This window comes from Penicillium antarcticum (assembly GCF_028974205.1).
Source record: "Penicillium antarcticum strain IBT 31339 chromosome Unknown utg000009l_segment0_segment0, whole genome shotgun sequence".
NCBI lineage: Eukaryota > Fungi > Ascomycota > Eurotiomycetes > Eurotiales > Aspergillaceae > Penicillium > Penicillium antarcticum.
Window position 1 is genome coordinate 6,199,912 of NW_026695307.1, and position 14,625 is coordinate 6,214,536.

General features: G+C 50.8%; 5 protein-coding genes across 5 annotated transcripts; 3 read left to right on the top strand and 2 right to left on the bottom strand.

Moving 5' to 3' along the window:
* Window positions 1-399: 399 nt before the first annotated feature.
* On the top strand, window positions 400-2,117 carry lcbA (serine C-palmitoyltransferase subunit lcbA; the record flags this gene model as incomplete). The annotated part of the gene is made up of 4 exons (XM_058468755.1): window positions 400-728; window positions 807-1,317; window positions 1,372-1,863; window positions 1,935-2,117. 4 exons carry the CDS (start codon window positions 400-402, stop codon window positions 2,115-2,117), a joined length of 1,515 nt encoding a protein of 504 aa, XP_058316601.1.
* Window positions 2,118-3,537: 1,420 nt separating this feature from the next.
* On the top strand, window positions 3,538-4,753 carry scw4 (putative cell wall glucanase (Scw4); the record flags this gene model as incomplete). Its single annotated transcript, XM_058468756.1, has 2 exons — window positions 3,538-3,558; window positions 3,617-4,753. 2 exons carry the CDS (start codon window positions 3,538-3,540, stop codon window positions 4,751-4,753), a joined length of 1,158 nt encoding a protein of 385 aa, XP_058316602.1.
* A 246-nt stretch (window positions 4,754-4,999) lies between these two features.
* Window positions 5,000-6,368, bottom strand: N7508_010697 (uncharacterized protein; the record flags this gene model as incomplete). Its single annotated transcript, XM_058468757.1, has 2 exons — window positions 5,000-6,238; window positions 6,333-6,368. The coding sequence occupies 2 exons, from the start codon at window positions 6,366-6,368 to the stop codon at window positions 5,000-5,002; spliced, it is 1,275 nt and encodes a 424-aa protein (XP_058316603.1).
* A 210-nt stretch (window positions 6,369-6,578) lies between these two features.
* On the top strand, window positions 6,579-8,479 carry N7508_010698 (WD domain protein; the record flags this gene model as incomplete). Its single annotated transcript, XM_058468758.1, has 3 exons — window positions 6,579-7,242; window positions 7,314-8,121; window positions 8,260-8,479. 3 exons carry the CDS (start codon window positions 6,579-6,581, stop codon window positions 8,477-8,479), a joined length of 1,692 nt encoding a protein of 563 aa, XP_058316604.1.
* A 1,084-nt stretch (window positions 8,480-9,563) lies between these two features.
* On the bottom strand, window positions 9,564-12,729 carry N7508_010699 (GTPase-activating protein BUD2; the record flags this gene model as incomplete). Its single annotated transcript, XM_058468759.1, has 2 exons — window positions 9,564-10,907; window positions 10,981-12,729. 2 exons carry the CDS (start codon window positions 12,727-12,729, stop codon window positions 9,564-9,566), a joined length of 3,093 nt encoding a protein of 1,030 aa, XP_058316605.1.
* Between the last annotated feature and the right edge of the window lie 1,896 nt (window positions 12,730-14,625).

A 14,625-nucleotide genomic window follows, 5' to 3' on the forward strand; every position in this document is an offset into this window, starting at 1 on the left:
TCAAATACTGTTTGTGGAATGACGCTTGTATGAAGGGTCTTGTCATCCCAGGGCTTTACCTTCGTTTTCTTCCAGCTTTCCTTGCTTGTTTTATTTACACTTCCCACGGAATTAAATTGCATTGCTTTCGAGATAAGTTCAATCGCCTTTTTAGACCACTTATGAATCATCATCCTGCTGTAGTGGACCCGTACTCGTACTCCGAACTCCGTAGTTATGCAGTCAGTACATGAAACAGGTCACGTGCCCCTACCCAGACCCCGTAGTCCCCCGGTTCATCCACAGTTCATCAAGCTCACGTCCATTGCACCCTCCTAACCCGGAACCACACCTAAGCACCTCCAACGAACCGGGCATATTGAAAGTATCCAGGGACCCTCTGAACTCCCGTCCCTCGCCATGGATCTTCAGGAGACTTATCGTCTCCTTTCCGAACATCTGCACAATCTCGCCGACCTATTCCACCGCGTGCCAGGCTCCGCAATTTTCCTCCGCTATGTCAAGTCAAGCTATCAAGATGACCCCGTCCGCTCTGCTGTGGAACTGTTCCTGTTCCTCTTCGCTGTGCGATATCTGCTCGCCCCGAAGTACTCGACCAAGCCGGGCGTCGTGCCGCTGACAGAAGATGAGATTGACGATCTCGTCGACGAATGGACCCCCGAGCCTCTCGTCGGGAACCCAACAAGCCTCGAAGAAATGGAAGTCGACAAGCGGACAGTGATCGTCGGGTAAATAGTCCCTCCCTTTTTCCTGAGTTTTCGCGGCCATTGGACATTTGCTAACGGATCATCGCGGGATGCGAATAGCCCCGTGGGCCCGAAATCCAAACTCGCCAACGGCCGCACAGTGATGAACCTCGGCTCCTTCAACTTCTACAACTTCAACACGAACGAAGCTCTCAAGGAACAAGCTATTCAGACACTCCGCGCTTACGGCGTTGGACCCTGTGGTCCGCGTGGATTCTACGGTACACAGGATGTGCATATGAAGACTGAAGACGATGTATCTGCGTTCCTGGGAACGGCCGCTTGCATCATCTATTCGCAGGCGTTCTCGACTATTTCTAGTGTTATTCCTGCTTTTTCGAAGCGTGGTGATATCATCGTTGCTGATAAGGGTGTTTCGTTTGCTATTCGGAAGGGTATTCAGATTTCTCGAAGCATTGTGAGATGGTATGAGCATAATGACATGGAGGATCTAGAGCGCGTTCTTGCCAAGGTTACGAAGGAGCAGGCGCGGAAGCCTTTGACTCGGCGGTTTATTATTACTGAGGGGCTATTTGAGTCTTACGGTGATATGGCTGATTTGCCTAAGATTGTGGGTGACCCTGTTTGATTTGATGTGGGATGGTTTGCTGACGGTGCTTCGCAGATTGAGTTGAGACTCAAGTACAAGTTCCGTTTGATTCTTGATGAGACTTGGTCTTTTGGTGTTCTTGGTCGTACTGGTCGTGGTATCACTGAGCACCAGAATGTCGATGCGGCTGAGGTTGATATGATTGTGGGATCGCTGGCTGGTCCCCTCGTTGCTGGTGGTGGCTTCTGTGCTGGTTCAGAGGAGATTGTTCACCACCAGCGTATTTCTGCTGCTGCTTACACTTTCTCCGCTGCCCTTCCAGCTCTACTGTCTACTACTGCTAGTGCTACTATCAACATCCTTCAGAATAGCCCCGAGACTGTCACTCAACTTCGCGATCTCACCAAGGCTATGCGTGCCCAGCTTGATCCGCGCAGTGACTGGGTTTACTGCTCCAGCTCACCGGAGAACCCGATCCTCATCCTGGTCATTAAGCCTGAGGTTGTTGCTGCCAAGAGGCTTACCGATACCGACCAGCAGTTCCTGCTTCAGGATGTCGTCGATGAGGTATGCATCCCCCCTCCCCCCCCACCATTTTCCGTTCCCCCTTTCAAGGCTAGTATCTAACATTTTCAAAGTGTCTCGCAAACAGTGTCCTCATCACCCGCCTGAAGACCCTAGAAGACAACTTCGAACCCAAGCAGGTCGTCCCTCCAGCCCTGAAGGTGTGCGTCACAACCGGCCTCACAAAGAAAGAGATCGAAAAGTCAGGCACAATCATCCGACACGCCATTACCAAGGTGATGAGCAAGAGGAAGTAATTTCGCACGTTGTCCTCCCTTCGATCAAAACCTTTGTCTGACCGGCCATCCGATGACTGCTCACGCCCCCCTATGACACCTGGCATTTATTGTTTTTTTTTTTTTCTCTCGTCGACCTACGACCTAATGCCCCTTCAATCCGTGTATTGTTAACCACTTGTCGATATCATACATTCTTCTTGCATGCCTTGCACAGGACCGCCCCCTTTTCTCTCTTTCGGGCTGGTTTTGCATTGGCTTTGCCTGTGCTTGGTTTAGATTGTTTAATACTTTTTTTTCTGGCCTGGCTTTTTGCTTGTGGCTTGTTTCTATTTGCATACATCATTTCTACCGGGACAATCCTGAATGCGACTTCTTTGCTTCTGGCTTTTTCTTTTGTCTCCTTGAGTTCCCCAACGGGGTAGAGTCTAGTAGGGTTTACGATTCCAACATCCGAATTGACGCCTAGATCGATCGAACCCCAAGAGAATCCCCCGAGATCTGCACCCATAGTCAACCTAGTCAACCCCTAATGCTCCATGGTCAACCTCCTAGAACCCACCCCTTTCCACCACCCCTTCCAAGTCCACTCCCAATCCAAAATGCGAATCCAACACCAGATTCCCAATCACATTCACGGAACCATCCCTATCACCGCGCAACGATAAAGAATGAACCCCCACATTCCGGAAGGAAGCAACACAAATGACATTCCAAGCCCAAACCCACCAGGATCAAACCAAACCTAGATCTCCCTCACACGCTTTAACTAGCTTGCATGGATAGCTCTACCAAGGGATCTAAATCGTCTGGACACTTGGCAGTTCCAGATCCCATTCCACAAATCCAAGATCCGAACCCCGTCTGCATCTGTGCCTGTGCCTGTACCTGCCCTCCCTTGTGTTTACATGCTTATGCTCCACTTTATAGTGGCGAACTACATGCTACATGCGACAGTGTCTCCCATAAGGGGATCCCTACGGACTATAGGGTTGATATAATCCCATTGATCGGCACTCCATACGAGTCGGTCATGCATCTTCTTTTCTTCCGAGGACGTGAAAGGGATGTGTGATCGTCCTATCCTACTAACATTCGTTCTTTGAGGGATTGGCTTTTGGTTTCCGTTCTTGACATATCAGTTGGCCAGACAGGGATCTGTCAAAGGTGGATATGAAGCGCCTGTCTCTTTCCAGGGCGTTTGTTGGGTTCGTGCTTGCTTGCGGGGTTTCTGCTGAGGTTCTGGGTAAGGATAGATCCAATCTAATTCAATTGATTCTGTTCCCGATTTGAATGATCGTCCTTGCTGATGGTTTTTGTTAAAGATCAGACACAATGTCAGAGTGATCTCGTCCCTTCAACGTCTGTTAGAGAGGTTGTTGTCTGGGTTAATGAAGATGGGGTTCCTATCAATCCTGACAGTCAACGTGTTCAGCCCTCGATGGCTTCACAGCATGGCAATGTTAGTAGATCTATTCCTACGTGATGATTGGCATTGTGGTTGATTTTTTGTTCGACAGGCTGTCACTTCGATATCAGTACCTGATGCGGATGTCTCACGCTTGGAATTGGCACCAGCTGGTTTGAAAAATGATCTTGATACGAATGATCGTTTCGTTGCTGCCCCTCCAGATGGCCAGCATCCTCCTCCTCCTCCTCCTCCACCACCAGCAGGAGGACCGTCAGCACCACCACCACCACCTCCTCCTCCGCCTCCTCCGCCACCACCCCCAGCTCCTGCTGTTGCACCTCCCCCTCCAGCTGGTCCGCATCCATACCCTCAAATCCATCCTCATCCTCACCCACATCCGCACGGCCATCCCAACCCCCAAGGCCCCCATCAACCCTCTAACCAAAATGAACATGGCTTCGGCATCTCCTACTCCCCCTACAAAGCAGACCGCAGCTGCAAAACCCAAGAAGAAGTAAACAAAGACCTAGACGGCCTTTCAAAATACACTTTCATCAGAATCTACGGCACAGACTGCGACCAAACCAAAACTGTCTCCGCAGCCGCAAGAAGACACAACATGCGCGTCTTCGCCGGAATCTACGACCTAACCGACTTCCCAAACAGCCTAAACGCCTTCGCCAAAGCAGCCCCAACAGGCCCCGACGGCAAGAAGGACTGGTCAACCTACCACACAATTTCAATCGGCAACGAACTTGTAAATGGCAACACAAACAACCCAGCCGAGGTTGTCTCAGCCCTGCACCAAGCACGCACCATCCTCCGCGGACAGGGATACACCGGTCCAGTCGTAACAGTCGACACATTCTCCGTCCTCCTCGACCACCCGGAATTATGCAAAGCCAGTGATTACTGCGCGGCAAATTGTCATGCCTTCTTCGATGCGAGTCAGAGCCCCGGTGGTGCGGGTGCGTATGCGCTTGAACAGGCGCGTGCCATCTCTGCCCGCGCTGGCGGGAAACGGACTATGATTACCGAGTCTGGGTGGCCGCATGCTGGGGATGCGAATGGGGGTGCTGTCCCCTCTGTTCAGAACCAGAAGGTTGCTGTTGAGAGTCTGAGGAAGAGTTTTGCTGGTAGGAAGGATGATCTGGTGCTTTTTACTGCTTTTGATGATCTTTGGAAGGATGATAATCAATTTACTTTCAATGCGGAGAAGTTTTGGGGGATTCATGGGGGTCTTTAGCTTAGGGCTTGGGGGTTGGTGGTGTTTTTTTGCTTTCTTTTCTTCTTTCTTTCTTGACTTGGGTTAGGGCTTGCTTGCTTACTTGCTTTTGTACATAGTTGCATGGATGATTAGACAGCTCTATGACGAGGAATGAGATTTCGACATCCACATTTTGAAGATGATATTCGCTTTAATGGTATTAATTTACACTATAGAGTAGACTATACATTGATTAGGTGCCCGAGTAGGCAGGCAAGAGAAGAATCAACCGCGGAACTTGCGATGACTCTCCCTCCGACGAGCATCCTCCTCCGCCCTCGCCTCGACCTTATCCATCCACCCACCCCGACAAGTAAGCGCTTCAAACGCCTCCTTGTTAGACGGCAAATCCCAGAAAGAGTGCTCACCACCACCACCGGCCTCCCGATGCGCCTCGAGATCCCGATTCCGCCGAATAACAAGCGCAGTCAACATGCCCCGCGACTTATCACTAGGCGTCAACCCGATAACCTCCATCTCACGTAGCAAAGACACAACACCTGGCAGATCCTTACAACCACGCCAGTGGAAGTAAAGCATCTCATCATACAGACCTGACGAAGCACCAAGCAGGGAAGACAGCCGTCCATGCTCCTTGATATTCGAACGGAATTGCCCAATAAGCGGCGACCCAGGGAAATGCGTATTCAGCAGGCGGAACGCGATGAGCAATGTCTTCGGGTATAGAGTTGCAACGACCGGCGCGATGGGGACGACAGCCGGGACCCGGAGCGGCCCTGCACTTCGGGGGACTTTGCGTGCTGGTTGGCTTTCGACGTGGTGCAGCATGGAGAAGATGCGCGCTTTGCATACTTCCCAGACGCCCATGTCTCCTTTTCCTTCTTCGATTGCTTGGAAGAGGGCGAACTCGATGTGTTCTGATTCGCGCTGGACTACCATGTCGATCGCTTCTTTCATTGTGATTGTTATCGCAGCTCCAGATGTTGCTGCTTCTGTGTAGCCCAGGTCGTCGATGTTGATTCTTTGGGGACCTTTGTCTTCTGAGACTTCTTCTTCCGTTGCTGGTCGTTCTGGTTTTGGTATGTATTTTGACTCTTCCTCCTTTTGCTTTCGGGCTTCTTTTTTCTTTTTCCTGTTGGATTCTTGTAGTAATGAGTCGAATACGGACATGAGCTCTGTGATCTCGGCTTGTTTCACTGCGCTCAATGGGTTTGATGTATCTCCTCCGTCATTTTCTGCGCGCTTGGCATTCAGCTTCTCCAAAAGGGCCTTGAAAGTCTCCTTTTCCTGGCTAGTAATCTTCTTGGCCTTTGACCTCGGCGCGGGTTGCTTTGAGCCCAATGGTCTGCGGGAGGAGACAGATGCTGCTCGTTTTTGTAGATAGCTTCTCCGCGGCTTTGCTGGTTCATCCGGTTCGAAATCAAATGAAATATCTTGGTTCACGGGCAGTTTATCTTCCGGCGCATCGTTCGTAGCCAATGTGGCATCGCGTGTCGAAAACGCCTGTCGGGGTAGGCGAATGAGCGGTTGTAAGGAAGGTGTCGCCGATGTAATCGTAGACGTGTGATATAAAAAAGGGTGCCGAGCTTGCAGTCACTGCCAGGAACCCACGGCGTGTGAGATTTGTCGCCATTGCTGCGTTTGCACTTCGTCGCTCTCCCTCACTCTCTTGCTTTCCCAACGCAACCCTGCTTCTCTGAAACTTCTCGACTTGAAATCAGCCCAGAATAAAATCCTGAAACCCCTCTGTGCCTTTTCGTATCCGTTTGCAAAGCAAGACTGAGAATATCATCTCCAGCACGGACTTTGAACGTTTACTTTTTTTTGCCGCAATCAAGGTCACATGATTTCGCGAGAGCAATCGACGCGCTTCCGCGTCGAGGATCTCGCCGATCCTCCTCGGACCCCAGAGAACAAAACCAAATCTGCGTTTCTCGATAAAGCTTGGGACACTGACTCCTCCGACGGTATGCCTGAAATTTCCGATTTCGAAAAGGAGCGATTGGCGAACATCGCCGAGCGCGATGCACTCCTCAAGCAACTTGCGCTCGATAACAAATCCGCTGGTCTTTTCGCGACTCCCCCCAAGCCCCCGGGCAGTGGTGGGCTGAAGTCAAAGAAACGTGCTCCACCCAAACCTCGCGTCAAGAAAGAAGAAGAAGAAACTATTACCCCCCGTCGCACCTCCTCCCGCCTCAAAGGAATCACCGCCGACAGTGAAGTCGCAAAGCGCAAAGCCGAAGATGAGTACGATGCCTTGCGCGAGGTTGAACGCGCCAAGAGAATTCGCCGCACCGATTCCTTCACCCAAGCCGATATGTTCGTCGCTGGACAGAAGCTCACCGGAGCGGATTTGATTGGAGTCGACGTGATTACCAAGGGTGTTGCAAAGCCTTATGAGCGGACATTCGACAGTGCCGATATTGAGAAGACCACCGACAAGGACTTGAAGGCGATCCGGGAGGAAATGAATGCATTGAAGCTTTGGGAAGCTTGGGATCCTCAGCGTAAGAAGCCTGCTGCTCATGTTGTACGCTGTTTTGTCGAGACTCTCTGCTAACGCGCAATTTAATCGCAGGTATCAAGATAACCCCGGAGCGCGTGTATGCAATGGCTTTCCACCCGTCTGAGTCGAAGCCTCTTATCTTTGCCGGGGACAAGATGGGTCACCTCGGTATGCTGGATGCGTCGCAGGAGAAGCCTGCTGTCAATGAGGACGATGAGGAGGATGACGATGATCCGAACCCTGTTTTGACGACTTTGAAGCCGCACACTCGTACCATTAGCTCGATGATGGTTAACCCCTGCAAGCCGACTCACCTGTACACCGCTAGTTATGACAGCTCGATCCGCGAACTGGACCTGGAGAGGATGGTGTCGTCGGAGAAGTACGCACCGGAGTCCACCAACATCGACGAGGCAGTATCCTCTGTGGATATGGTAGCAGATGATCCCAACACTTTGTACTGGACGACTTTGAACGGCGAATTCGGTCGTTATGATATGCGCATGGCGCTCAAAGAAAGCAACGTTTCCTCGTGGCAATTATCAGAGAAGAAGATTGGCGGATTCACACTTTGCCCGTCACAGCCTCACTTCGTCGCGACGGCGAGCTTGGACCGTTTCCTGCGCCTGTGGGACCTGCGCAAGTTGTCGTCTGAGAACCCAGTTCCCGTCGCAGAGCATGAAAATCGTCTGTCGGTGTCACACGCTGCGTTCAATTCGGCTGGTCAAATCGCAACCAGTTCATATGACGACACGCTTAAGATTTACGATGTCGGCGCAAAGGGTCTCTCGTCGTGGAAGGAGGGCCACACCCTCAAAGATGGTCTCACCCCCGACACAGTCGTCCGGCATAACTGCCAGACCGGACGCTGGGTGACAATGTATGTCCTCAACAAATGCTCTTCATATCATTTCAAGTTTGTTTTCTTGCTTTTTCCCTTTTGTTACTTCTTCTCTGCGTGTCTTGCGTTCTGCGTGTATCATTCCCTTTCAACAAAGCCACTGCTAACTTTTCTTAGACTCCGTCCTCAGTGGCAACTTAACCCCCAGTCGCCAATCCAACGTTTCTGTATTGGTAACATGAACCGCTTTGTCGATATCTACAGCGGTAGTGGTGACCAGCTTGCTCAGCTTGGTGGTGATGGTATTACTGCCGTCCCTGCTGTGGCTACCTTCCATCGCAGCAAGAACTGGGTTGCTGGTGGTACTGCTAGTGGCAAGCTTTGCCTCTGGCAGTGATTGAATTTCTAACTCTTTGAATCTGTGAATTTTGAGCGATATGTTTCTATTCTCCTGCTTTATTGTTTGTCCATACACGCGACATGGATTTATGGAATCTTGATCCGATCTGATCCGATCTGATCTTCGGGGGATTGTTTTGACTATTGAGGTATGGCAGTGCCTGGTCTACTTCTGGTGTTGATGGGAGTGTGATGTGGTTCATCGAGCATGGTTCGATTATTTCTCTCTTTGATTGAGAATTGTATGTATGTGTACGGAGTACACTTGATGGTCAATTTCCGAATGTACAAACAAGAAATATCATTATCCTACTTGTCACAAAGCACATCTTCAACTTGATGTTTCCACGTTTATTTCCTAAGGTATCTGAACTAGGTTGTATCTCTCTCAGTAAATCATGCCACGTGTGTTGTAAATGGTAGCCAATAAAAAGGAAAACACCAATCCATTCCATCTATTGGAAGAAACATGAAAAGTATAAAGAGGTATTTACACGATGGCCACCATCTCCAGATGGGAAGCAAATCCAAACAGAGATATCCTATTATTTAATAGGATCTGACAAGGCCCGACCAAAAGGAGAGTAAGAGTAAATAAGATATCATATCACAGGGACCTCCCTCGATCGCGATAAACCAGATCATCGTGTTCGTTTAGTTTTATTTCGCCCCAAAAATCAAGATCTTACTTTTTGGTCTCTCATTTTTTGTGTCTCTTTTCTCCTTCCTTTTGTTCTTCTGGTTGAGAGACGGGGGTTGGAGTTGAAGTTGGAGGGAGGGAGGCTGGTTGTGTAAAAGGGAGAGGGGGGCCATGAAAACACAATCAAAAGAGGGAATGGGTATCAACACCGTGACACATGCTTTGAGGCAAAGAACATAGAGATAGATGATCGAACTGGCATAGGACACAGGACACGGAGGGACGAAGGAATATGGAAGGTGGAAGGTGAAGGGGGGGAGTAGAGGGAGAAATGAAAAACGTTCAAATCATGAGCACATGGAAAGCGGTCAGAGAGTAAAGGACGGAAAGCGAAATGCGTACAAGGGAGGGAAAGGGAATAGCATGCAGGGACATTTGAGCATTAAGATTCATTGCGCAGATCCTCATGCGAGTGGTTGTTTTGAGACTGGTCACGGTCCTTGTGTTTGCGTCGAGATGGGGCGGGGACGAAGTCGAAGAAACGATACTTGCTGGATGATTCCTTGGTGACGCTGGCCCTGCGCGCTTTGGAGGTCTCGGAGTATTCCAGTGAATAGGTTGAGGAGTTTTTGGAGCTTCCTGTGCTGTCGCGTGCATCAGACCAACGTGGAATGGCAAAAGGAATGCGGCTTTGGTCCCAAGTAGCGGACGACGAGCTTGGCGGTGTATCCTCATCAGCATCAGGCGCATGGTCGGTGGAACGACGGGGCATTGCAGGCCGCGAAGCAAAGTAGCCGATGGAGTTGCGGTGACTATTCGGGGCCGGCGCAGAGCCGGACATCATGGGATCGGCGGCAGGGGTCGATGGCTGGCTCGAGCGTTCGTCGTAAAAGGTTACGGGCCGTTCCATTGAGTCCACCAGCTCTTCCCACTTGATCTCGAGACTGCCGCTAGGCCGCTCGGCTTGCTCCGCTCGACTGAGACACTCCTCGGTCCGTGCCCGCAGGTCAAGGGCTGCTTTGTGGAACTTCGCAAGGTTGACATCAAGTTCCCCTAGTTCGTTTAGCCGACCCGGGGCCACGTCAAGCCACACACGAATCAAGTTTGCGAAGCATCGAGCATGATCGATAAGGAACGGAAGGCTGGGGAAACCCTCGCGCGATGTCGGAGGCAATCTTCCGAGGATTTGGATAGGGGTGGTGTAGGAAGGTGTGACGATGGGAGCTGGTCGATCGGCTGGAATTGCACAAATGGAGTCGACAAATTCTTTGAAGTCAGAGCGATGACCAACAAGGAATTTATTCATTGGCTCCATCCACGGTTCTTTGTTACCAAACGTCGTCATATTGGCCAGTCCCTGCAAGGCTTTGGCGATTAGCGTGAGGGTGCGCTGAGCGCGAGGACGAGGGTGATCCTTCAAAAGCCCGAAGAGTTTCGGGTTGAGGATGGCTGGACAAAAGAACCGCAAGAACAGGAAACCAGAAACACTGCTGTACGTTACAGAGCGTAAGAAGTCTCCATAGCGGTCATCTGCACAAGCCCTGACATGCCGGAAAATGCGACGCAATTCCGGGGGACACCTTGATGCTGACCCGGCAATGGACTTCCATACACTGGTGGTGAGCGCCGTAAGGTTTCGCCAGTTGCGCTCAAGATCCTCGTGGCGTGGAACACGAGATGGGTCGACTTCGCATTCCGGATCGCTTTCATCGATATCACGTAGTCGTTCCGCGATGGTGTCTTCAAGATACTGCTTGCCTAGGCGACGCATGTGGAGGTCCAGAGCCTTGGTCAGAAAGGGAGTTTCCACGGAACAGGAGGTTGGCCTCGACAGTGGCCGTCCTGCCCATATCTCTCACAAGGACTTCACGCTCCTGGCCTGACTCCTGGGTGTTGTTGGAATGTATCCTCGTCGTGTATCTCAATCGGTTGGTAGTGGATTCTTTGTGAACTCCGTCGATTTCATCTTCAACCAGTGCCGAGATCCATTCCACCGTTGACCCTGAGACTTGATAGATGTTCAGAAGCATGTCGGCCAAATGTGTAAGTTCTGACGACATCACTTGAGCCATGTTGATCGTGAGACCGTTGGTGAAAGAGTGGAGGATCTCCGACATTGGTGCATATTCGTCGGACATCAAGACAACGGTTTCCTCCATTCGAGCTCTCATGAACATCTCGCCCACTGCTTGGTCTTGGTCGTCCAGAATTGGCCACCATTTTTCAGTATCCACACCAGCATCCAGTTCCTCGAGGCGCATGTCTACCCGACCGAAGATGGCGTCGTTCGCAGAAATTTCGATCTCATCCAACATGTTCACGGCGTTCACGGCGTTCACGTCTTGATTGGAGGCGTATGTTCCATGGGCGATGAGTGTCCAATCCTTCTGAGTCGGGTTGAGGGTTTTGACAAGGATGGAAGCTTGGGATAGAACTGGTGGTAGATCAGTGAAGAGGAAATCCTCTCGCCAGAAGGGGTTCATGGTGCGGTATTTGACAGCAGTCTTGCCGCGAATTTCCCCATCCAGAAGCACTTCTGTGTAATAGTCGCTGACCTTGGAGGCCGGAGTTTGTTGATTGTGACCGTGGCCATGGGATCTTGACGCTTTTCGGCTTCGCGGGGTTTCCTCCTCTTTGGCGCGGAACAATTTGGCCTCGACAATCTTCAAATTTAGGAATCGCTCAATCCGAAACATGTCTTTGAGTGGGGGAGTCGCGGAGGCATCGGCTTCTGGTGTCTTCTTGGGATCTTCGGGTTTAGATGCAGGGCCATAGAGTTCTGGAATTGTGAAGGCGCGTAGAAGGACAAACCAAACCTCAAAGAGTACGCGACTTTCCAGCGCGAGGTATATTGGGCGAACATTCGAGTCTGGTACTGGGTGTGCCGCATACTGTGGGTAAATAGCAATGCAGAATTCATCATCGAGAACGGACGGGTTCAACTGCTGGATAGCACAGCGAGATAATTGAGACAGTTGAACGCATGCCAAGAGAGATACATCGGTCTCGGTGTAAAGTTTGAAGAATCCGTTCTCTTGTAGTGTGCAGCTCACTTTCTGCCATGATGACGACAATGCCCTTGATTGACGATACGTAGACACCCGGCGTCCAGATATAGGCATTGCTCCAGAAGCAGATGGCTTATTCCACAGAAGCATCTTACCAACTTTGATGATAGTTGCATCCTTTTGTGCTGCGCTTTCGGAATTGCGCCGACGTTCGGGGATTCGGCGGTCTCCAATCACGACCTCTTGGGGCTTGGTCATTTTGTTTTGTACACCCTTTGGTCGGATAGGTTGCCAGCAAAGTAGAGCAGCAAGCCATGAGTCAAAGGTTTCGTTAACGTGAGGGCGTAGTTGTATCCCAAGTCCGGAGGTGAACGTGTGGACGCTAAGATAAGTAGTTTGGAGTTCAGGGTCGAACAAAGTGCGCACTCGACAGCCACGCAAATCAGGGATCAGTGTCTTGGCCAATGCGGGTTCTCCTTTCGCTTGATAGATCAGACTTCCAGTAGCGACATTGATTGCGCAGTATCCGGAGGTCCACGAAGTGGTGGAGGCGGTTCGAAAGGACAGGATTCCATGCATCCTCCCACAGGTAGTTTTCATCAATTGTAAGATTTTTGTGGCTTCGGAGCTCGAAAGGGGTGAGGCGAAAGAGTCTTGGCTGTCTGCAACTCCAGTAACCGTTTTGCTTGATCGCTGGCGCGGGAACGACTGGCTGGAATATTGCCTGGATTGAATTGATGGAAACCCAATCGAACTTGATGGATCCTCAGGCACTTTCGGCGATGATGAACCGGCTGTGTTAATTGATCCGATTCGCGTGCGAGTTTTGAAAGAGCTGGGGGTGGTCTCGTTTCGCTGTTCCTCCGCGGCCGTTGTTCGTGATCGCGCCCGTTGGCTCCTTCCCTCTGGTGGTATATCTTCGTCGCCTCCTCCAGATGATTGTTTGCTAAGCTCCCGACGCCGTTCAGGCTCAGTGGGCCGTGATTGCACGGTGCTTCGCGGGGACGAGGTGCCGCCGCTTGCTAGAGGTTCGGGTTCGGATAGGGGGAGTGGTTGGCGGGGGAGTGCGACTCCGGTGTCACAGTTCGAATGGTGGTTTCTCGGAAACTGTCGGGATAGACCATCCCATGTCGATCTCTAGATGAGGATTTCTTGCTAGCACGCCGTTCGACCGGGCGACTATATAACGCTTGATGTATTGAGCTCCGCTTGAACGCGTTCGGATCGGGCTCCATCTCGTTTGGGTATCTGCAGCCCCTTCCAGGCGACGTACAAACGAAAATGAAACCCGTTCAATATGAGGCAGGGGGAGAAGGGGAGATCCTAATCGCGCCCAACCGCTGAGAAGACCTTGACACGTCGGCACGGTATAATTGGAGGTCTAGAATTGTGCTATGAGACCACATGGAGTCCGGTGAGAGGTGTATCGGGGTCGCACATTCGGTCGAGGTCCGGGAGGGGGAGATCAATGGACAGAACGAAGGGGCGTGTGTCTGAGAGATGCAGGAGAACCTAGCGAATGCGGTGAGCGTTCCAATCCTCCCTGTCGATAGCGATGCGGGCGTTGATGAACCGAGGGAGTGACCCGGGCGAATGGCAGGAGGGAAGGGGAAGGGCTACCTTTCAAAGAAGAATCATGAAGTTGCCAATCCCGTATAGACAGGGCGTTAGGGTGAGGAGAGGGGGGGGGGGGGGGGGGTGTAAGGGTAAGAAGCTGGAGATGCCCTCAAAAGAGAGGAGGGGAAGGAGTGGATAAGCTGAGTTTGTATAGGGGAAAAGGCCTCTCACTTGCACTTTCACGAATCTCTTTTGATTTTCACATATATTTTGAATTTCAAATTGACATGACGCACAACGTTCAGGGCTTTAGTTATGATCGTCTTTCCCGATCTTGTATAACTTTGACTTTGACGCTTTACCGAAGCTACCGAGTACTATTGCCTATCGGGGGGAAGATTGACCTCATCAGACCCTGGCGTTTCTGTCTTCATATTCTAATATACTTCAGTTCCTACTGCAGGCTTAAAATGCCGAAAGTGAAGATATTGGACTAGTTAGCTAAGTATTGTGTTAGTCGAATTGGGGCGAATAATGCTGAATCATGACTAGAGGTGGCTTGTCGATCTGGTCCTATTCCAGCATGGCTTCAGCTTTTGCCTCTATACAGCCTTGTCAAATCATATATTTCGTGGCTGTAGAACACAGCCATTAGGGATTGGCAGATGTCCAAAGTACACCCCTGTGTCTATCCTTACTACATTTCATTCAAATGCTCAAAAGGTTGGGAGAAATCTCCGAGAGTGGAGACATTGAGGCGCTATGGGAATTGAGATTCCACTTGGACTGTAGAGAATCGTGATCAGACCATAGGTCCGAGGGCATCGGGGTGTCAACCATATCGGGTTGACGATGCGAATGTCTTAGGTCTGCATGTCTAAGATAAGATCCCCTGAAGAAAGTCGAGTAAAGCACAAATTTAGTTAAAAGTGTAGCAAC